At 38.2% G+C, this 24,973-nt stretch overlaps 1 protein-coding gene across 1 annotated transcript; it reads right to left on the bottom strand.

The window, feature by feature from the left end:
* Positions 1–14,970: 14,970 nt before the first annotated feature.
* LOC110452708 (lens fiber major intrinsic protein-like) lies at positions 14,971–24,141 on the bottom strand. The gene is made up of 3 exons (XM_021501362.1): positions 23,320–24,141; positions 21,646–21,726; positions 14,971–15,356 (listed from the first exon to the last, which is right to left on the bottom strand). The coding sequence occupies exons 1-3, from the start codon at positions 23,887–23,889 to the stop codon at positions 15,015–15,017; spliced, it is 993 nt and encodes a 330-aa protein (XP_021357037.1). The 5' UTR covers positions 23,890–24,141; the 3' UTR covers positions 14,971–15,014.
* Positions 24,142–24,973: the final 832 nt, after the last annotated feature.

Raw genomic sequence — 24,973 nt, 5'->3', positions numbered from 1 at the left:
ATTATACATTGTACATGTGTAGTAATACATTATACATTGTACATGTGTAGTAATACATTTATACATTGTACATGTGCAGTAATACATTTATACATTGTACATGTGTATTTATACATTGTACATGTGTAGTAATACATTATACATTGTATATGTGTAGTAATACATTATACATTGTACATGTGTAATAATACATTTATACATTGTACATGTGTAGTAATACATTATACATTGTACATGTATAATTTATACCCCTTTCTCAAACATAAATGAGTTTAAGTCGTAGGTTTTCTTTTTTTTAATATGTTTATTCCATAGACGAGAGCCTGCAACATGAATAACGCATTGCAGGTAATCACATACAATGTATAAATGAGAAATGGAATACATATGAAATAGTACATGTGTAGTAATACATTTATACATTGTACATGTGTAGTAATACATTTGTACATTGTACATGTGTAGTTATACATTGTACATAGCAAAATTCACCAGGTACGTAATGAAACTGGCTATGTATGGCTAAAGTAAGATATACCAGGGACGTAATGAAACTGGCTATGTATGGCTAAAGTAAGATATACCAGGTACGTAATGAAACTGGCTATGTATGGTTAAAGTAAGATTCACCAGGTACATAATGAAACTGGCTACGTATAGCTAAAGTAAGATTCACCAGGTACGTAATGAAACCGGCTATGTATGGCCAAAGTAAGATACACCAGGTACGTAATGAAGGTACGTAATGAAACTGGCTATGTATGGCCAAAGCAAGATACAGCAGGTGCGTAATGAAATGGCTATATATGGCTAAAGTAAGATACACCAGGTTCGTAATGAAACTGGCTATGTATGGCTAAAGGAAGATACACCAGGTACGTAATGAAACTGGCTATGTATAGCTAAAGTAAGATATACCAGGTACGTGATGAAACTGGCTATGTATGGATAAAGTAAGATATACCAGGTACGTGATGAAACTGGCTATGTATGTGTAGTAATACATTTGTACATTGTACGTGTGTAGTTATACATTGTACATAGCAAAATTCCCCAGGTACGAAATGAAACTGGCTATGTATGGCTAAAGTATGATACTCCAGGTACGTGATGAAACTGGCTATGTATGGCTTAAGTATGATACACCAGGTACGTGATGAAACTGGCTATTTATGGCTAAAGTAAGATAGCCAGGTACGTAATGAAACTGGCTATGTATAGCTAAAGTAAGATATACCAGGTACGTGATGAAACTGGCTATGTATGTGTAGTAATACATTTGTACATTGTACAAGTGTAGTTATACATTGTACATAGCAAAATTCCCCAGGTACGAAATGAAACTGGCTATGTATGGCTAAAGTAAGATCCACCAGGTAAGTACTGAAACTGGCTACGTATGGTTAAAGTAAGATTCACCAGGTACATAATGAAACTGGCTATGTATGGCTAAAGTAAGATAGCCAGGGACGTAATGAAACTGGCTATGTATGGCTAAAGAAAGATTCACCAGGTACGTAATGAAACTGGCTATGCATGGCTAAAGTAAGATACACCAGGTACGTGATTAAACTGGCTATTTATGGCTAAAGTATGATACACCAGGTACGTAATGAAACTGGCTATGTCTGGCCAAAATGAGATTCACCAGGAACGTAATGAAACTGGCTATGTATGGCTAAAGGAAGATACACCAGGTACGTAATGAAACTGGCTATGTCTGGCCAAAATGAGATTTACCAGGTACGTAATGAAACTGGCTATGTATGGATAAAGTAAGATATACCAGGTACGTGATGAAACTGGCTATGTATGGATAAAGTAAGATATACCAGGTACGTGATGAAACTGGCTATGTATGTGTAGTAATACATTTGTACATTGTACAAGTGTAGTTATACATTGTACATAGCAAAATTCCCCAGGTACGAAATGAAACTGGCTATGTATGGCTAAAGTATGATACACCAGGTACGTGATGAAACTGGCTATGCATGGCTAAAGTAAGATACACCAGGTACGTGATTAAACTGGCTATTTATGGCTAAAGTATGATACACCAGGTACGTGATGAAACTGGCTATTTATGGCTAAAGTAAGATCCACAGGTACATAATGAAACTGGCTATGTATAGCTAAAGTAAGATATACCAGGTACGTGATGAAACTGGCTATGTATACTGGCTATGTATGGCTAAAGAAAAGTTCACCATGTACGTAATGAAACTGGCTATGTATGGCCAAAGTAAGATACAGCAGGTGCGTAATGAAATGGCTATATATGGCTAAAGTAAGATACACCAGGTTCGTAATGAAACTGGCTATGTATGGCTAAAGTAAGATTCACCAGGTACGTGATGAAACTGGCTATGTATGGCTAAAGTAAGATAGCCAGGTACGTAATGAAACTGGCTATGTATGGCTAAAGAAAAGTTCACCAGGTACGTAATGAAACTGGCTATGTATGGCCAAAGCAAGATACAGCAGGTGCGTAATGAAATGGCTATATATGGCTAAAGTAAGATACACCAGGTTCGTAATGAAACTGGCTATGTATGGCTAAAGTGAGATACACCAGATACGTGATGAAACTGGCTATGGATGGCTAAAGTAAGATACACCAGGTACTTAATGAAACTGGCTATGTATGGCTAAAGTATGATACACCAGGTACGTAACGAAACTGGCTATGTATGGCTAAAGTAAGATTCACCAGGTACATAATGAAACTGGCTATGTATGGCTAAAGTATGATACACCAGGTACGTGATGAAACTGGCTATGTATGGCTAAAGTAAGATACACCAGGTACGTAATGAAACTGGCTATGTATGGCTAAAGTAAGATACACCAGGTACGTGATGAGACTGGCTATGTATGGCTAAAGTAAGATTCACCATGTACATAATGAAACTGGCTATGTATGGCTAAAGTATGATACACCAGGAACGTGATGAAACTGGCTATGTATGGCTAAAGTAAGATTCACCAGGTACATAATGAAACTGGCTATGTATGGCTAAAGTATGATACACCAGGTACGTGATGAAACTGGCTATGTATGGCTAAAGTAAGATACGCCAGGTACGTAATGAAACTGGCTATGTATGGCTAAAGAAAATTTCACCAGGTACGTAATGAAACTGGCTATGTATGGCCAAAGTAAGATACAGCAGGTGCGTAATAAAATGGCTATTTATGGCTAAATCATGATACACCAGGTACGTGATGAAACTGGCTATTTATGGCTAAAGTAAGATACACCAGGTACGTGATTAAACTGGCTATTTATGGCTAAAGTAAGATACACCAGGAACGTAATGAAACTGGCTATGTTTGGCTAAAGTATGATACACCAGGTACGTGGTGAATCTGGCTATGTATGGCCAAAGTAAGATACCCCAGGTACGTAATGAAACTGGCTATTTATGGCTAAATCATGATACACCAGGTACGTGATGAAACTTGCTATGTATGGCCAAAGTAAGATACCCCAGGTACGTAATGAAACTGGCTATGTATAACTAAAGTAAGATTCACCAGGTACGTAATGAAACTGGCTCTGTATGGCTAAAGTAAGATACACCCGGTACGTAATGAACCTGGCTATGTTTGGCTAAAGTATGATACACCAGGTACGTAATGAAACTGGCTCTGTATGGCTAAAGTAAGATAAACCAGGTACGTAATGAAACTGGCTATTTATGGCTAAAGTATGATACACCAGATACGTGATGAAACTGGCTATGTATGGCCAAAGTAAGATACACCAGGTATGTCATCAAACTGGCTATGCATGGCTAAAGTAAGATACACCAGGTACGTAATGAAGGTACGTAATGAAACTGGCTATGTTTGGCTAAAGTATGATACACCAGGTACATAATGAAACTGGCTATGTATGGCTAAAGTATGATACTCCAGGTACGTGATGAAACTGGCTATTTATGGCTAAATCATGATACACCAGGTACGTGATGAAACTGGCTCTGTATGGCTAAAGTAAGATAAACCAGGTACGTAATGAAACTGGCTATGTATAACTAAAGTAAGATTCACCAGGTACGTAATGAAACTGGCTCTGTATGGCTAAAGTAAGATACACCCGGTACGTAATGAACCTGGCTATGTTTGGCTAAAGTATGATACACCAGGTACATAATGAAACTGGCTATGTATAGCTAAAGTAAGATTCACCAGGTACATAATGAAACTAGCTATGTATGGCTAAAGTATGATACTCCAGGTACGTGATGAAACTGGCTATTTATGGCTAAATCATGATACCCCAGGTACGTGATGAAACTGGCTATGGATGGCCAAAGTAAGATACACCAGGAACGTAATGAAACTGGCTATGTTTGGCTAAAGCATGATACACCAGGTACGTGATGAAACTTGCTATGTATGGCCAAAGTAAGATACACCAGGTACGTAATGAAACTGGCTCTGTATGGCTAAAGTAAGATAAACCAGGTACGTAATGAAACTGGCTATTTATGGCTAAAGGATGATACACCAGGTACGTGATGAAACTTGCTATGTATGGCCAAAGTAAGATACCCCAGGTACGTAATGAAACTGGCTATGGATGGCTAAAGTAAGATTCACCAGGTACATAATGAAACTGGCTATGTATAGCTAAAGTAAGATTCACCAGGTACATAATGAAACTAGCTATGTATGGCTAAAGTATGATACACCAGGTACATAATGAAACTGCCTATGTATGGCTAAAGTAAGATTGTAATCGACACACAAACACCAATCAATTCACTCAAATAATATTCATGTTATGGCTATGTATGGCTAAAGTATGATACACTAGGTACGTAATGAAACTGGCTCTGTATGGCTAAAGTAAGATACACCAGGAACGTAATGAAACTGGCTATGTTTGGCTAAAGCATGATACACCAGGTACGTGATGAAACTTGCTATGTATGGCCAAAGTAAGATACCCCAGGTACGTAATGAAACTGGCTATGGATGGCTAAAGTAAGATTCACCAGGTACATAATGAAACTAGCTATGTATGGCTAAAGTATGATACTCCAGGTACGTGATGAAACTGGCTATTTATGGCTAAAGGATGATACACCAGGTACGTGATGAAACTGGCTCTGTATGGCCAAAGTAAGATACACCAGGTACGTAATGAAACTGGCTCTGTATGGCTAAAGTAAGATAAACCAGGTACGTAATGAAACTGGCTATGTATGGCTAAAGTATGATACACCAGGTACATAATGAAACTGCCTATGTATGGCTAAAGTAAGATTGTAATCGACACACAAACACCAATTAATTCACTCAAATAATATTCATGTTATTTATTAAGAGTTGTGTATATGTTATGTAGTTATTGAAATTTGGTTATCATAATGTCATTTCCAATGTTTCATGTGTTCTGACATCGTTATTACAATGTCATATATATAAATGAGAAAATAACCCAGAGACATATGTATTATATATGTAATATATAATTCACCTTTTTTGTTTTTTTACAGAAAAAAAACCAGAGACTAATTGGAACCTCGGCCTGGCAATTTATATATATATGAAATTTAGTCCGATCCTGCCCCGTTCCTGTTATTGCAATTCTTTTATCAAATGTATCTTATACCCGATAGTGATACTTAAATATATACAATATAGATATCTTATACCCGATAAAAAAGATATAATAATATATATATATATATATATATATATAATTTAATCCGATTCTGCCCCGATCATGTTATTGCAATTTGTTTTCAAATATACCTTATACCCGATAAGGATAATTAAATATGTACAATAAATACATGTATATAACATAGGGGTTTTCTGCACGTTTTGTCTTGTTGAAATGATGACGTAAGAGTTGATAAAAGTTTAACTTTGATTCGCTACAAAGTTAATAGAAATAAAGAAGGCTTTGTGAAACTACTTATTTATCAAATGTTGAGACCAACATAAATGTAAAAATAAGATATTGCCATTTACCTGGCACTGCGACATCTAACATTATGTTGCTGGCTGTCAGGTTTAGATGGAAAGTGATCCGTACACATTGCAGATGCTTTCAATCAAAATTCACATTAATATTTTGTGATGTATGATTGCAAAAAATAAACATGTTGACTACATGCCATTTAGTTATGTTGTTCCTATTGTTCATAGACTGAACCCGTTTTCATAACAGTCTTGAGTATTGTGCAAATGATAGAATACCTAGGATGAAGTGTTTCCAAGTCTATTATACCATGATGCACTGTTCCTTCACCCCTGAAATTTTATAATGAACTATTCCAACGTTTGAATTGGAAGAGTTCAAATGTGTTGTCAGGGGTGAATGAGTTAATTTTAAATGAAATCTTCTTCTATAGAACGGTGATGCCAATGATCACTGTATTTGGTCTTTACCTTGTTGTTGTGGAAGATTCTCAAATTTGTTTGAACGAATCATCTGCAGTCTGATTTTAAGGTTACATAGATCAATCGGTGTTTAACAGCTAGCTTTAAACAACTTCTTCCATAGAAACATAAACCCTAGAGTTACCTGTGGCTTGCTAGGGGTGAATGGGTACCAGCTTTGTTCAAATTAATTAGCCTTCTGTCAAAGGAATATATATATTTGGTATAAAGTTCAATGGCTCTTTCTACAAATGTATATGGTTTAAAAAAAAATACTGCATTGAAAAAAAGTACTTTGACCTACATTCAATGTTACAGAAATCAACTGTTTTTGTAAAATGAAAAAAATACATGTTCCAGAGCAGCAATGGGACTAAGAGTGAGATGAATTGCTAGGAGTGAATGGCTATTCCTTCTTGTTAAAAAAACCTTTGCCCACAATCATGGTCAAAAGTGTTTACAGTTCAGATGACTTCTTCTACAGAACACTATGTCTCAGTGTCATAATATTTGAAGTTTGTTAAGGAGAAGGAAGTTTCTTCAAATAAATGACTTTGGGATCACTTCGAAGGTCACGTGAGCAAAATTTGTAGGAAAATAAAATATTTTCTTTCTCAAATCCATGAAAAACTTGTAAGATAACCAATGTAGGCATGTGTGCTCAGCTGAATAGCTGAATTTCCATAAAATATATACCTGCTGTAGAGATTTTATGGAAATTCAGCTATTCAGCTGAAAGAAGAAGCACACATGCCAACTTGTTTTATTATTTTATATTTCTGAGTAGATCGACAATAAGTCAAGTCTAGAATTCAGTACGAACAATACACAAAGATGTAAAGAAGGTAGAACCAGTTCAGAAGGTTTACGCCTAGAGGGAACACTCTCTGCAAACGTGCATCATACATGCATTTCATAGTCCATCGTAAGTAAAGTCTACATTAAAAACAAAATTGTATTTCGATATAAATTTCCCCCAAAAAACCTGTTATCGTACATACAATCAAAAGTCACCGGAAATGAAATCTGCATCAAAAGCAAATATACAAATGTAAATGATGAAAGCTTTTAGATTATGCTGGTGTCTATACAATTAATATATATAGTTTATGGTGATTCTGGGTGTAACACAAGTAGCCAGTTTTTCTTTCAGACTCGATCACATCTGTGCCTTATTTAAATGATTACGTAATACTCCACTTAAGGTCGTTCTGGGTTAATGAGTCGTAACATATTGTTTTTATTATTACATAACATTTGCGAGCGCCATGTTTATATCTGATCTCATGGAAGTTACTCAAAGGCACCTTTAATGAATGACAGACACATTACTTCAAATTTAAAAAAAATATTCGCTGATTTCATATAAAGTTTTTTCAAAGGTAAAGCACAATAAAATGCATGCACTTTAAAACTCTGCAACCAATGCTAATCGTAAGTTTTCTAGTTATATTGAGCAAATATTTATTTCTACATAGCAACGCAATTTTGTTGCTATGGGTGGGCATCAACGCATGCGCATTGAAAAAGAAACTGCACTGAAAAGCTATAGCGCCAATTAACCAACATGAAATTCAAACTGATTTTTTTTCTTTTTATGATTGCTATCTAGTAAACAAATAAAGCACGGACTTAGCTAGTATTCTAACCTTATTCCGTGCTTAAACACTACTCAAATAAAAGCTAATGTTTTCAAGCAAATATTGAACAAATATTACTTGATATAGAAACATGTGTTAAGTTTCCGAGTTACAGTGAGGTAGTATTGTTTCAAATATAAGTTTGTTATCCAGTCAACACTTAAACAGTACTTAGATAAAAGCTGATGTTTTCAAACAAATATTACTTTAAATAAAACTCGGCTCATGTCAACTTTTCTAGTTAACATACAAATGTAATTATTACTTCGAATGTAAGATTAGACTTTCTAGTACACATTATTTTTACTATTTGTATTGAGGAGAGGACTTAATTAAGTTGTAATAACTAATTGTTGTCCAATCCATTTGTATATTTGTACAATAAAATATGTTTCAACTTAAGTAAACCTTATTACTTTGAGCTTTACAGCTCATCCGTATAACATACTCACACATACCAAACCACGTGATGACCATTTAGTGTCGTGAATACTTGATGTGAAACGACTGTTTCTGGGGACTGAACATTTTTTATAATCGGCCTAGTCTACCCGAGACGGGGTAACAGCTGTTTTCACCGATCCTTTTATTGATAATTAAGAAATTCGACACTACAAAGGAGAAATCTTTGTACCGTGAAATAAATGTATCTGACAGAAATAAAACCCATAATTTTACAGCAAAAAGCTAAAATGGAAAAACACACATGATTTATAAAAACTGCTGTCGGTTTAAATGGCCATACAGTAAAATTAATCAATATACCCATATTGATATAAACATATACAACAAAAAACAACAAAAAACCTACCAAAGCTTGAAAAGAACCAACTTTACGATTCTAATTCGGGTCGAAATACTTGGTGTTATACGATATTATTGGACATTCTCGAAACTCAATGTGACACAGCAGGCTGGACATCATTTCATAAGCATATGTGCTACTTTTGAAATGCAAGCTACATAAATGGACATGTCTTTCAATTTGGAGTTTATATAGTTCAAAATCAGCCCAGCGGGCCAATCCCCAGTGAAAGCAACATTGGTCATGGTGTATGCAAAAAAAACACAGATACCAAAATTCCATCAACTGGATGTAAACTGATATTGCTATTAAGGTCAAATGATAGTAAACACAATTAAAAAAACCAAAAGCGAACACAATATCTGGCTGTGTAGAAATGTTATAAAGTCATATTGATAGCTTGATATATACGTGTTAATGCAATGTTAATGTTGACAAACCTATATATTGTTAATTTCCCATATACAACTGTTAAACGACGGTCTGGTATTACACCTCGAAGACAGTCTGGTACTGCAGTACATATAACGACGGTTTGGTATTACTCCTCGAAGACAGTCTGGTACTGCAGTACATATAACGACGGTTTGGTATTACACCTCGACGACAGTCTGGTACTGCAGGACATATATCGTGTGTTTGGTATTACACCTCGAAGACAGGCTGGTACTGCAGGACAGATAACGACGGTCTGGTATTACACCTCCAAGACAGTCTGGTACTGCAGGACATATATCGTGTGTTTGGTATTACACCTCGAAGACAGGCTGGTACTGCAGGGCGTATAACGACGGTTTGATATTACACCTCGAAAACAGTCTGGGACTGCAGGACGTATAACGATGGTTTGGTATTACACCTCGAAAAAAGCCTGGTACTGCAGGACGTATAACGACGGTCTGGTATTACGCCTCGAAGACAGTCTGGTACTGCAGAAAATATAACGACGGTTTGGTATTACACCTCGACGACAGTCTGGTACTGCAGGACATATACGTGTTAATGCAATGTTAATGTTGACAAACCTATATATTGTTAATTTCCCATATCCAACTGTTAAACGACGGTCTGGTATTACGCCTCGAAGACAGTCTGGTACTGCAGGACATATATCGTGTGTTTGGTATTACACCTCGAAGACAGTCTAGTACTGCAGGACATATAACGACGGTTTGGTATAACACCTCGAAGACAGTCTGGTACTGCAGAACATATAACGACGGTTTGGTATTACTCCTCTAAGACAGGCTGGTACTGCAGGACATATAACGACTGTTTGGTATTTCACCTCGAAGACAGTCTGGTACTGCGGGACATATAACGACGGTTTGGTATTACGCCTCGAAGACAGTCTGGTACTGCAGGGCATATTACGACGGTTTGGTATTACACCTCGAGGACAGTCTGGTACTGCAGGACGTATAACGATGGTTTGGTATTACACCTCGAAGACAGGCTGGTACTGCAGGGCGTATAACGACGGTTTGATATTACACCTCGAAAACAGTCTGGTACTGCAGGTCGTATAACGATGGTTTGGTATTACACCTCGAAGACAGTCTGGTGCTGCAGGACATATAACGACGGTTTGGTATTACAACTCGAAGACAGTCTGGTACTGCAGGGCATATTACGACGGTTTGGTATTACACCTCGACGACAGTCTGGTACTGCAGGACATATAAAGACGGTTTGGTATTACACCTCGAAAACAGTCTGGGACTGCAGGACGTATAACGACGGTTTGATATTACACCTCGAAAACAGTCTGGTACTGCAGAACGTATAACGACGGATTGGTATTACCCCTCGAAGACAGTCTGGTACTGCAGTACATATAACGACGGTTTGGTATTACAACTCGAAGACAGTCTGGTACTGCAGGAACTATAACGACGGTTTGGTATTACACCTCGAAAACAGTCTGGGACTGCAGGACGTATAACGATGGTTTGGTATTACACCTCGAAGACAGGCTGGTACTGCAGGGCGTATAACGACGGTTTGATATTACACCTCGAAAACAGTCTGGGACTGCAGGACGTATAACGATGGTTTGGTATTACACCTCGAAAACAGTCTGGTACTGCAGGACGTATAACATATACGTGTTAATGCAATGTTAATGTTGACAAACCTATATATTGTTAATTTCCCATATCCAACTGTTAAACGACGGTCTGGTATTACACCACGAAGACAGTCTGGTACTACAGGACATATAACGACGGTCTGGTATTACGCCTCGAAGACAGTCTGGTACTGCAGAACATATAACGACGGTTTGGCATTACACCTCGAAGACAGTCTGGTACTGCAGTACATATAACGACGGTTTGGTATTACTCCTCGAAGACAGTCTGGTACTGCAGTACATATAACGACGGTTTGGTATTACGCCTCGAAGACAGTCTGGTACTGCAGAAAATATAACGACGGTTTGGTATTACACCTCGAAGACAGTCTGGTACTGCAGGGCGTATAACGACGGTTTGATATTACACCTCGAAGACAGTCTGGTACTGCAGAACATATAACGACGGATTGGGATTACACCTCGAAGACAGGCTGGTACTGCAGGGCGTATAACGACGGTTGGGTATTACACCTCGAGGACAGTCTGGTACTGCCGGGCGTATGACGACGGTTTGATATTACACCTCGAAGACAGTCTGGTACTGCAGGACATATAACGACGATGCCTACAGCATCCTCGGTATCCATGGTAACGCGTAACGCTCACTTTCGCTATCTGCATATGAATAAACTATATTTATTTTACAACAGTTATGAAACAAGTTATATAACTTAAATTAATCTTGGCCCGGATGTTAGCGGGATGTCCTAATGTGAGAAGAAACCGGAGTACCCTGAGAAAACCCACGTTGTCGGGCAGGTGACCTCATACCTTTTCACGACCGATCGGGGAATCGAACCCCGGCCGCCTTGGTGAAAGGCGAGTGCGTTATCCACTGCGCCACCCGGCCACTCACTATCTGCATATCAAAGAGGTGCCTACAGATGAGGCCGGTCATTCAAGGGCTATTATAAAGTGCCATCTTACTGAAATGCCATTACCTGGTCAGAAAGAGATCACAAGTATTATGTAATAGGGGCAGTAGTTATCCAACATTCTAGGCGGGAGACGGAAGAACAACGATTCAGCGAGGGGGCGGGGCATTAGTTCTGTGATGTTTACACCTGGCGTCCTTTCAAAAACAGTTCTATCGTCACAGCTATCATGTAGTGTGATACGGTAACCGGTTGAATGTTTGGACATAGCTACGGAAACCGTAGCTCTAGGTCCGATCGTTTTTATTTGATGATACCCTGAACACGTTAGTTTAGGTTCAATAACAGCTAAAGTGTAACAAATTCGCAGGTCCCTGTGTGTGTCAATTTTCTCTCAGGTCCCTGTGAGATACAGCAGGTTCTCCTAACTTATGTGTGATGTCAGTGTAACATATTTCCAGGTCCCTGTGTGTGTCAATTTTCTCTCACGTCCCTGTGAGATACAACAGGTTCTCCTAAATTATGTGTGATGTCAGTGTAACAAATTTCCAGGTCCCTGTGTGTGTCAATTTTCTCTCATGTCCCTGTGAGATACAACAGGTTCTCCTAAATTATGTGTGATGTCAGTGTAACAAATGTCCAGGTCCCTGTGTGTGTCAATTTTCTCTCATGTCCCTGTGAGATACAACAGATTCTCCTAAATTATGTGCGGTCTCAAAAAGGCAACAGAATTACATATTACACAGTTAACAGTAGGCGGGTACAAGGTAACGTGTACCTTTAAGATCATCATATCTATATGTCGGTCTCCACCAATCGTAATACGATTGATAAGCATCAAGCTCAGCTGGTTCTAGTCGAGTGCTTTTGAAAAAACTACAAGGCGTCGTCTGTTTACAGAGAACACGATGTATCTGTACATATAAAACAGATAAGTAAAAAGGGAGACTTTTAACAAGTTATGAGATATCTTATCATTAGTATCTTCTATGTTGTTAGATGGGGTGTCTCTATTCTTGCTTTTGAACTTAGATCACGAACTTCAATTCCCCATTCATTACCTCTTTCGCTTGACAAATGAAAACGACAAAAAATTACCAGACACGTTAGAGCGTATATGTAAACTAACTAACATGCACCCTCCACGTGAAGTACGTTCCCTACATCAATCACCTGAACGTTCATTTAAAGTAGACCAGTGAAACGTCACGGACTGGAGCACGAAAAGTTATGCGAATAGCCATATTTTCTATTTTGCGTATTTTACACTCTAGACCCTGTCATTTGTCTGTCTTTCCGTCCGAAGGGCAAGTGAGCTTATGACATGGTGCGGCGTCCGTCGTCCGTTCGTCCATCCGTCGTGCTAGGATAAAAGGCTACAAAGTTTGTTCAAATAAATGACCTTCATCAATTTTCAAGGTCACAGGCGTCAAATATGTTTAAAACCTTTATACAACTTCTGCTCAGTAACCAAAAGGCCTAAGATGATGATATTTGGTCAGTAACAAGCTGGGATGAAGGGCTACCAAGTTTGTTCAAACAAATGACCTTCACCCATTTTCAAGGTCACATGGGTCAAATATGTTTAAAACCTTTAACCAACTTCTCCTGAATATCCAAGAGGCCTAGGATAATGATATTTGGCCAGTATCATGCAGAGATGAAGGGCTACCATGTTTAATGTTCAAACGAATGACCTTCACCCATTTTTATAGTCACAGGGGTCAAACATATTATACCTTTAAACAACTTCTTCTAAATAACCAAAAGGCATAGGATGATGATTTTTGGCCAGTATCATGCTTATATGAAGGGCTACCAAGCTTGTTTAAACAAATGACTTTCATCTAGTTTCAAGGTCACAGGGGTCAAATAAGTTTAAAACCTTTAAAGAACTTCCCCTGAATACACAAGAGGCCTGGAATAATGCTATTTGACCAGTATTATGCTTAGATGAAGGGCTACCAAGTTTGTTCAAACAAATGACCTTCGCCCATTTTCAAGATCACAGAGGTCAAATATGTTAAAAAAAATTTAAACAACTTCTTCTTAACAACAAAGAGGCATATGATGATGATATTTGGCCAGTAGCATGCTGAGTTATAGTGCAACGAAGTTTGTTCTAACGAATGACCTTGACATATATTCATGGTCACAGGGATCAAATATGTTTAAAACCTTTAAACGACTTGTTCTGAATATTCAAAAGGTCCAAGGTAATGATATTTGGCCAGAAGTATGCTGCGACGGAAGGCTATCAACTCTGTTCAACTTAATGTCATTGTTTGACTTTCAAGGTCACAGGCGTCATATGTTTAAATATTTTAATAGATTCTAATGAATCGAACACAGAGATTTTGCCTGTAGCGGTACATAAGTCCACTTTTAAGATTACAAGTGTGAGATTAATACCAGGTGAGCGATTCAGGCACATTGGGCCTCTTGTTTCCTTCACGATTTATTCTGAATTCTACCATGCAGTTCAAATGACAATGGCCCCCATTCAAGGCCACAGAAGTAAAATGCGTAAACAAATCCAAGCGACTCTTTATGACAAACCATAAGGCTTGGAGTGATATAACTTGCGTTGATCGTTGTTCAAGGTCACGCGGATTAAATAAGTTGAAGTTTTCCAGCAACTTAAAGTATGATGTATGCAATAATTGTAACGCTTTCAATGTGTTCTGAAAGACGACCCTGACCCACTTTCTGATGAAAGACCTTAGCCCACTTTCTGATAAATGACCATGACCCACTATCTAATAAATGACCTTGACCCACTTTCTGATGAAAGACCTTGGCCCACTTTCTGATAAATGACCATGACCCACTTTCTAATTAATGACCTTGACCCACTTTATGGGTCGCTATGTGTCATGGCACAACAGGACACACACAACATATCAAGCACAGAAGCAGACACGCACACATGTGCAGATAAAATGAAAATATTTAGCAAATTGAAGATGAATAATCTAAACAAGCTCCATCCTCGAAATGTATGGGGGGTTACGCTTGTGTAGAGATCAAGAGAGCGTGACCCCTGAGGTTTCGAGAATGAACAAGCACCGATGTCACCACCTGATACAACCATAACTGACTACGTTGTTGAGGTTTTATAGATAAATTTATCACTTTTATATTTTCTCGGTCTACAGTCGTATGGTCTCTATTTTGTCCGACGGTCCGTTACCATACACATTGTCTGTCATTTCTACAGTCCGGAATTCCGGTCTGTTACCATACACATTGTCTTTCATTTCTACAGTCCGGAATTCCGGTCTGTTACCATACACATTATCTTTCATTTCTTCGGTCCGGAATTCCGTAACGTTTGATTCCTCCTTTTTTTCGTTTCCTTTATTTTCCTCGTCCCCGGGGGAGGGGAAAGGACCGCACCCTCCCAGGCACCATCGACATGCCTTGGTGGAGAATATCTTGTCATAGAGTAGAGCTCCAAACGCCCCTCCGACCAGGGGACCCGCCCAGTACAACTGTCAAAACAAACACAAATTATTTTGAAAGTTTTGCCACAATATTTGTTTTCGAAAATAATGGATAGGAATTGAAAATTGGTCGAACGAATTTTTTGCGTGGTTATCTTGATTTTTCGGCAAAAATCTTGTTCTTGTTGCTTTACAAGTGGGAAAAGATCGAATATTGATATGGTGGCATTCTCTTATCATAGCGCATCAATCGACTGAACGAGTAACTCGATGTGCTTTGGTGACGTTATAAAATTCAATTATGACGTCACTATTGCATTGGATCGTTAGCAAATTCTGATTGGATGCCCTTTCTAATGTACTTTTAGCATTGTATATATTCAAAGTGGGGACATACAGAGCTACATATATATAATATGTGTATTTGTATTCCGATTGGGGACATGCTTTTTGATACAGAGCTATTGAAAGTAGGAACAAGCCTTTTGAGTCACATGTGTCTTAAGAGTTTATGCGTTTCTCGATGTAAAGTGATCGTAAATATAAATACGTTTATTGCTATCGCCAGTAAAATTCGTTGTAATACAGTAGACTCTTTTTAATCCTATCCCGATTGAGAACTCACTTACAAAAATGAGTATACATCGATGTTTAAAAATACCAATATACTTATAAAATACCTACATGCTTACAGTTTCTTATTTAGAAATAAATATCATTACCTTCAAGTAGAAGATAATTTACAATTTCCTGTATACATGTATATGTAAAACTGCATCGTTATTTGTTGCACAAAACCACCATCAATAATGTAGACATTACTGATTTGTTTTATGATATTCCTTTCCAATTTATTCTGATATATATATATTATAGAAAAGATATATGTCACATTTCATGTTTTTTTAATTCTTCAGTTTCAATGATGTTGATAAACTTGTCACTGTAATATTTGCTTTGACCATATAGACCACAAGATTTGTTTGGTTTGTGAACTTTTCGTATTATTGAATTTTAAGGAATGATAGTTATTATGTAAAAATATTGCCATTCACAAAATGTACCACAGCATAGTTTTAACCCCTGACACACAACACTTAAACCAACCGGGACCTGTATTGGTTTTGTTTCCGGTTGTGGTCACGAGTTATCTATGACTTTAAGGCCAAACAAAGACTGTTTTGTTTCCGGTAACCCTTCATGTAACCCTACCTACCCTGTTTTTGGCACTTTTCAAAGAGGCACTGGTAATGTCAAAATCACTTTCCTATATAGATAAAAATAATTTATTGAAAACAAATGATATTTGTTGCCTACCTACCGTAATTTTTTCAACCATGCTATAGGAAACACGTTTATTTTTCGTTTATTAAATTAAAAGCGTAGGAGAAATTTTTAGAAGCTTTATGCCGCTGTTAATAGGACGTAAAACACAAACAAACCAAAGACATCATTGATCGGTTTTTGACTGCATTATGTAAATATATAGTATACAGTATCATAGGAGGCACGGTAGTCTAGTGGTAGGACGCCGGGCTCGTGACCGAAGGGTTGTGAGGCACGGTAGTCTAGTGGTAGGACGCCGGGCTCGTGACCGAAGGGTTGTGAGGCACGGTAGTCTAGTGGTAGGACGCCGGGCTCGTGACCGAAGGGTTGTGAGGCACGGTAGTCTAGTGGTAGGACGCCGGGCTCGTGACCGAAGGGTTGTGAGGCACGGTAGTCTAGTGGTAGGACGCCGGGCTCGTGACCGAAGGGTTGTGAGGCACGGTAGTCTAGTGGTAGGACGCCGGGCTCGTGACCGAAGGGTTGTGAGGCACGGTAGTCTAGTGGTAGGACGCCGGGCTCGTGACCGAAGGATTGTGAGGCACGGTAGTCTAGTGGTAGGACGCCGGGCTCGTGACCAAAGGGTTGTGAGGCACGGTAGTCTAGTGATAGGATGCCGAGCTCGTGACCGAAGGGTTGTTAGACACGGTAGTCTAGTGGTAGGACGCCGGGCTCGTGACCGAAGGTCTGCGGGTTCGAGTCACGGCATGACACTGTGTTGTATCTTTGAGCGGGATACTTTACTCTGCTTGTTCCAGTCTACTCAGCTGTAAATGAGTACTTGGTTGGGCAGTGCTAGAACTGTTGAATGCTAGCTGTTAGCGCCGAACTGGCAGCACCGGCTGTATTCCCCAGGGTGTTGGAAAAGATAATGGCTAGTGGCAAAGGCTCTATAGCTTTGAGACGACCTTCGAACCTATACTAGGTATACAAGAACCTCGAATTGTTATTATTAAGTATTGAGAAAACCAAGAAAACATAATTCATGTGTAAGGCACATCTATAATTTAGAATAAAAATTAAATTACAGTTTTCAGTTCATTGACTGTCTCTACGCTAGTTTTCGCATGCTGTATCAGCTATAATGATATCGGCTTATTGAATAAAGTATTTTAAGTAATACATACATGTCACACATGACTGAGCACCATTAACTATATTTTACGCATGACCGATTCTATTAGCTTCATCCAATGCTCCCCCGAGTTTAATATGCAAATTATTTCCCCAAATATTACCAAAAATAAAGGATGTCACGTCCGCCAGCTGTATACTGGGTGAACAGACCACAGAGTCTATGGTGTAGGTTTCGTAAGATAAGTTGAGGTTCCATGGTAATGCGACCGTCTCGCGCACCTTATCAACATTTTTTTTTTATAAAAGGTTTGAAATCCGATGAGTGCATGGTATTTAATTTCGAGAGAATAATTTGTTTACTTTAATCTAAAAAAAAGAAAACACCTGACGTTCATTTGAAAATATTTCAATTCAATGGATTGTGCCTGTTACACAAAGTATTTCAATATCTGCATTAGGTCACTTTATTTATATAGTATTCATGAATTAAAAAGGTGTACTCACACCATGTTGGTTTATCTGTGAAGAAATAACTTTTTAGAATTTGGAATCCTTACACTGGCATCTTTTTTACTTTATTTTTTGTTTAAAAAATCAAACCTTTATGAATTGTAGATGTCACCCAAGTTCGCGTTTCCCCTGACTTTAAGCTGAATATACTCTAACTACGCAGATCCTAATGACGTCAGCAGGGATCAGTAACCGTTGAACTCGCCTCAGTGTCGTACATAGTCCTATTTGACCGAATTTTCTGACAAAGATGAAAACGAACTTCCGGGTATGCACTGGAAACTTTTTCCGAAACGACTTTTGGTTTCAGTGATAAACAAATCCGGAAAGTAACAGGATAGCTAGTTGGAATTTTAATGGCAAAAAATAATAAAGATGATTTTTATTTTTTTTATTTGATTGAATGTACAAATTCAGCCGGGCTAAACCGAGATTCGACCCTTTACCTCTGATCATTAGAATGTATACTGTCGCTCTAAATAACTCAGCTACATGTACAAAACGATTTATAGGGGAGGATACTGCATGTACATACATCAACAGTGATGATTATAAAACATTCCCTGCTGATTGGGGATCGGGAAAAGAATACACCTGCTGTTACCCACTGCATGTATCGTAGGAGGCGACTAAGGTGGGAACCCCCTGCAGAATTGGGGATTTGCTTTGGTGTCCTCTATTTAGGGACACAAAAGTGACCAAAATAAATCTGCTGCGCCCATTGCAATATTTGGGATCTTTATCTATCTTTCTACATCTAACTACCGTTTATGTTCTAGCGCCTTCCTTGGCAAAACCTCACTTTTGGCTTGACTGTTGAGTGTTTGCTCAGGTGAGGAAGGCAATTGGGTTCTGTCCCTAGGCAAGGACATACCAAAGTCCTTAAACATGGTAGTTGTTATTTCCCTGCTTAACGTTCAGCATTAGGGGAATGGCAACAACTGGTTCGCTCGTTGTCAATATAATGTGACCGGGCGGAATGCTGTGCTTGGTGAAAAATCAGACAGTGAGATAGCACTATAAAGTCGGCATCAGATTGGCGCTATCACAAGGAGGCAATCACACGAACATACCCTGTATCCTACACACACACACGCAAGCACGCATACAAAACACACATGCAGGCACGTCCTTAAATGACCTTAGCTGTCAAAAGGACGTCAAGCAAAATTAAACCAAATATACCATCATGTGAGGCAGTTTTCTTGGATTTTCAAGATAGCCTCCATGCGTAGGTGTCGCCGCCATATCCAAATCGGAAACTGTCGGAAAGTGCCGAAGGTTCTCTAATGCGCCATATGCGTGCCATAGATCTAACGGAGTTCGATTTCTTAGCTGATTTTGATGAAATTTTACAAAGTTTATGTGTGAAAATAAGTTTTTTTAGGATATCAAGGTCAATGTTATCAGGACAAACCACACCTAACAGGTATTCCCAAGGACCCCGACACATCTCTCATTGGGTTCTCATTCGAGGATCAATCGGGAACCGTCGGCATTTTTCGTAAACGATAAACGAACCCATTCCGTTAACCAGGTATTTTCATTGCCCAAGGGATGTGATTCTGCTCCTGTATTTTGTCTCGCTGTTCCGTAACAACTGTTGAGTAACGTGCGTACTCTGCCCATTTCTGGCGCAAACGATGGCGGGATTTTAAGTTCAGATATATTGATCTGTGTGTCTTTTTATAGACCAAATACCTTAAGGTTCTGTCGTCTTTCTTTACCATTAGGGTGTACGTATACATGAATTAATTTTCTACCTCATCCTAACTCTGAAATTGATATTTATTGTTTCAAGCACAAATTCCAGCAAATTCATGATGTCCTGCTGACCGTGGCGATTTCCGTTTGAAACAAAGCCGACTCGGTTTGTCGATTGGACTCGTCGATTCGTATATGATTGGTGCATACAATGTACCTTATAACGTACAATGTACCGTATAACGTACAATGTACCTTATATCGTACAATGTACCTTATAACATACAATGTACTTTATAACATACAATGTACCTTATAACGTACAATGTGCCTGATAACATACAATGTACCTTATAACGTACAATGTGCCTGATAACATACAATGTACCTTATAACGTACAATGTGCCTGATAACATACAATGTACCTTATAACGTACAATGTCCCTTATTACATACAATGTACCTTATAACATACAATGAACCTTATAACATACAATGTACCTTATAACGTACAATGTGCCTGATAACATACAATGTACCTTATAACGTACAATGTAACTTATAACATACAATGTACCTTATAACATACAATGTACCTTATAACTTACAATGTACCTTATAACGTACAATGTACATTATAACGTACACTGTACCTTATAACGTACAATGTACCTTATTACATACAATGTACCTTCTAACATACAATGTACCTTATAACATACAATGAACCTTATAACATACAATGTACCTTATAACATACAATGAACCTTATAACATACAATGTACCTTATAACTTACAATGTACCTTATAACGTACAATGTACATTATAACGTACACTGTACCTTATAACGTACAATGTACCTTATAAAGTCCACTGTACATTATAACGTACATTGTACCTTATAACGTACAATGTTCCTTATAACGTACACTGTACCTTATAACGTACAATGTACCTTATAAAGTCCACTGTACATTATAACGTACATTGTACCTTATAACGTACAATGTTCCTTATAACGTACACTGTACCTTATAACGTACAATGTACCTTATTACATACAATGTACCTTCTAACATACAATGTACCTTATAACATACAATGAACCTTATAACATACAATGTACCTTATAACATACAATGAACCTTATAACATACAATGTACCTTATAACTTACAATGTACCGTATAACGTACAATGTACATTATAACATACAATGTACCTTATAACATACAATGTACTTTATAACATACAATGTACCTTATAACGTACAATGTAACTTATAACATACAATGTTCCTTATAACGTACAATGTACCTTATTACATACAATGTACCTTCTAACATACAATGTACCTTATAACATACAATGAACCTTATAACATACAATGTACCTTATAACGTACAATGTAACTTATAACATACAATGTACCTTATAACATACAATGTACCTTATAACGTACAATGTACCTTATAACGTACAATGTACCTTATAACGTAGCCGAATCGACGGTAGTTTTATAGTGCCAACTCGTGTGTACATTTGTGTACTACAAACATTGTACTGGTCACTTGTCTGAAAAATAGGTGACAATGTACATTCCATTTATCCGAAAACGTCAAACACGAACACTTTACTTGTTGTGCTTTATCAACCTTTCCATAATCCACACTTAACAACCTGAGGAAATTGTCTAGAAATGTACTTAATACGTGTCTTACCCATATTTTGTCTAGTTTGCCGGTGATGACGGCTGGTCCAAAGTTTCGAGCTGGATTCATGCAACCACCGGATATATTGAACTGTGAAAATATGTGAAGCAGCTTTAATTAGGACAAAGACCGATCGAGTGAGGAGGGTCCAAACATGTGAAGCAGCTTTAATTAGGACAAAGACTGATCGAACGATGTGGGTCCAAATATGTGAAGCAGCTTAAATTACGACAAAGACTGATCGAGTGAGGAGGGTCCAAAAATGTGAAGCAGCTTTAATTAGGACAAAGACTGATCGAGCGAGGAGGGTCCAAAAATGTGAAGCAGCTTTAATTACGAAAAAGACTGAGCGAGCGAGGAGGGTCCAAATATGTGAAGCAACTTTAATTACGACAAAGACTGAGCGAGCGAGGAGGGTCCAAAAATGTGAAGCAGCTTTAATTACGACAAAGACTGAGCGAGCGAGGAGGGTCCAAAAATGTGAAGCAACTTTAATTACGACAAAGACTGAGCGAGCGAGGAGGGTCAAAAAATTTGAAGCAGCTTAAATTACGAAAAAGACTGAGCGAGCGAGGAGGGTCCAAAAATGTGAAGCAGCTTTAATTACGACAACGACTGTGCGAGCGAGGAGGGTAAAAATTTAGGCAAATGTGAACATGAAATGACGTGGTAAAATCCACAAACAGTTTGTTAAAACAGGAGGAATGCTTGTCAAACGTTGCAATAACATTTGCAGTAAAATTCCATCCACGAAAACGAGAATCGATTTTTACAATTTTTTAAATATTAAATAAAGATACACTGGACATAAAAGCAGGTAGCAGTTTCAAGATTGTTAAACAAAATCTCAACATACGTTTGCTATTTTGAATTTTCGATTATTTTCACCCTGTTAACGATAGTGAGAAAAGTTATAGAATTTGATCATTCTGTGGCCACTGAGGTAGGTACTTATTAACTTTACTTTAATGGCATACCATGGTTCTCTCTGGCTGTTTGAACTATATAGAGTTTTCATTATGATGTCATTATTTCATGACGTCACATATATACATGTTGTAACGTCAAAAATATAATTATACTGTTAAATACTGTCCTTTCAACAACTTTACGAAATATCATGCTGTAAAACGTGATATCGTTAATACATGTCTGTAGGTACATGTATACACATACATTTGTATTTGAATGGAGTTGTCCTCCGCCATCTTGTACATTACATATGAATTATGAATATCTAGTTATGTATATTTGTAACCTATATGCTGTATTGCATTTGAATGTAACAAAACTTGAAACTATTAACAACAGATATCATGCAGGGTTATACATTGTGTAAGCTTGGTAGCCTAAGGCTAGCCGAACAAATTATTTGCATCAGCCAACAAAAAGCCGGCGATTTCCTGAAGGTATAGCTTCCTTACTATGTACATTTTTGTAACAGAAAAAGAAGTACTATAAGGGACATAAGACCCTCCTATTTCAACATATGGTGACGTCGTTGGAAATTTTGACAGATAAAACATTCAAAATTTCATTTAGAAAAAAAAAAAAATTATCGTATTATTTTTCAATCAAATGATAACTTTTAACATAATTTACTAGTTTCGGACTGGTGAATGTGACAGACCCCGAGGGTTGTTATCGGATGGTTAAGTTTTTTTTATTAAAATTGTTCCTTACCGCAAAAAAGACATTGATAGACACCATGAGTCCGATCATCAAAGGAACTGACCCCTGAAGGTCGTTCCGTCCTTTGTCAATCACTGCGAACGTCCCGAACAGGAGGAAGAATCCGATGACAGCCTCTGCACCCAGCGCTTGCATGTCCGTCACATCCTTCCCTGGCATGATCAGTCCTAACGAGCCGTGATGCATACCTGGTGGGGTCAACACGTACAATAGTCCAGCGCCACAGATGCCCCCAAAACTTTGAGCCGCAATGTATAAAACTGACCGGACAAGCGTTATTTCCCTAGTAACGGCAAATCCCATCGTGATGCTAGGGTTGACATGACCGCCACTAATAGTTCCAAAAACCGTTACTAGGCAACCGATCATAAACCCAGCTTCAAGGGCAATGTTGACACTAGATGGTGCTGATGAAGGGTTCTCCTTGTGGTACAACCCTGTCCCTGTCGCAAATAGGGTCACGAAAGTAAGTCCCAGCCATTCTGCACACATCGCACGCCATAAATCCGGGGACTTCAAGTCATCACACTCTCTCTTAAGAAAGTTTCTTATGTATGTCATTATACAGAAACACTAAAACGTTATAAAATTATCGCTACACTACTCTGTGAACTGCACAGTCACCGAGAGATTTCACTGTGCAATTAATAGGCAATGTCAGCCAATACGATATCGGTCATATACGTTTGAAGCAACCCAAAATAACAAAACCTGACATTTCTTTGCAAACTTATAAACATTCACGTCCCAGACATACAATATCTTCTATAGATTAATACCTTCCTGTACGTGGTGACATACGATTCACGCAGATATACATAATATATAGGTGAAATAAGTAGGGGATCTCGTTAACCAACCAACCAAAGACGTTTAAGTGGTAACAAGGAATTTTGTATGGTGGACGGTATGTGTCATTTCATTATTTCACAGGAAAATTGTCGTCTGTTGTCCTTGCTAATTATCGTCGTTTCGTAGTAAAATAACGAGAAAGCGATGACACACTAGAAGCGGGGTAACGATGGGAAATATAAGTTGCCATTCTGCGACACAACTTTTGCTCTGATATACAATTAAAGTACATGTTTTTGAATTTTTTAAACGAAATAAAGTCAGTCGCCGTATTTCCGCCCCGGTAAACATCGTTCTTTCGCTGTAAAAAGATTATAAATAGCGGGCGCAAAGACTAACAATTATCGTTATTTCTTAGCAAAAATTACGACGAGTCTAGGGGAAGGGATAACCTTAGTGAGCAAAATGTATCGGGCCGTGAAACAGAAACTTGATGGTTTATTAAACCCCCGCAACGAAGTTAGGGGGGTAAACTGGAATCAGGTTGTCTGTCCGCTCGTCCGCCCGTAGATTTGTTTTGTCCGAACAATTCCTTTTAAAAGAATAGACCGATTTCAACGAAAGATTCCAGTTATGGCACTTTGTTGAAAATTCATTGTCCGGACAACTCCTCCGAAACACTTGGGCCAATTTCAACAAAAGTTTTCAGATATTTTAAATATACCACCTGATGTTGTGCATCCAGCTATTATTTTTTCATTCTGACCCTTTCCACGGAGTTATGGCCCTTTGTTGAAAAATCCTTGTCATGACAACTTCTTCTAAACTACTAGGCCGATTTGGAAGATAGTGT

The sequence above is a fragment of the Mizuhopecten yessoensis genome, unplaced genomic scaffold, assembly GCF_002113885.1.
Source record: "Mizuhopecten yessoensis strain PY_sf001 unplaced genomic scaffold, ASM211388v2 scaffold6823, whole genome shotgun sequence".
Lineage (NCBI taxonomy): Eukaryota > Metazoa > Mollusca > Bivalvia > Pectinida > Pectinidae > Mizuhopecten > Mizuhopecten yessoensis.
This window is presented reverse-complemented; position numbering and strand designations above follow the sequence as displayed.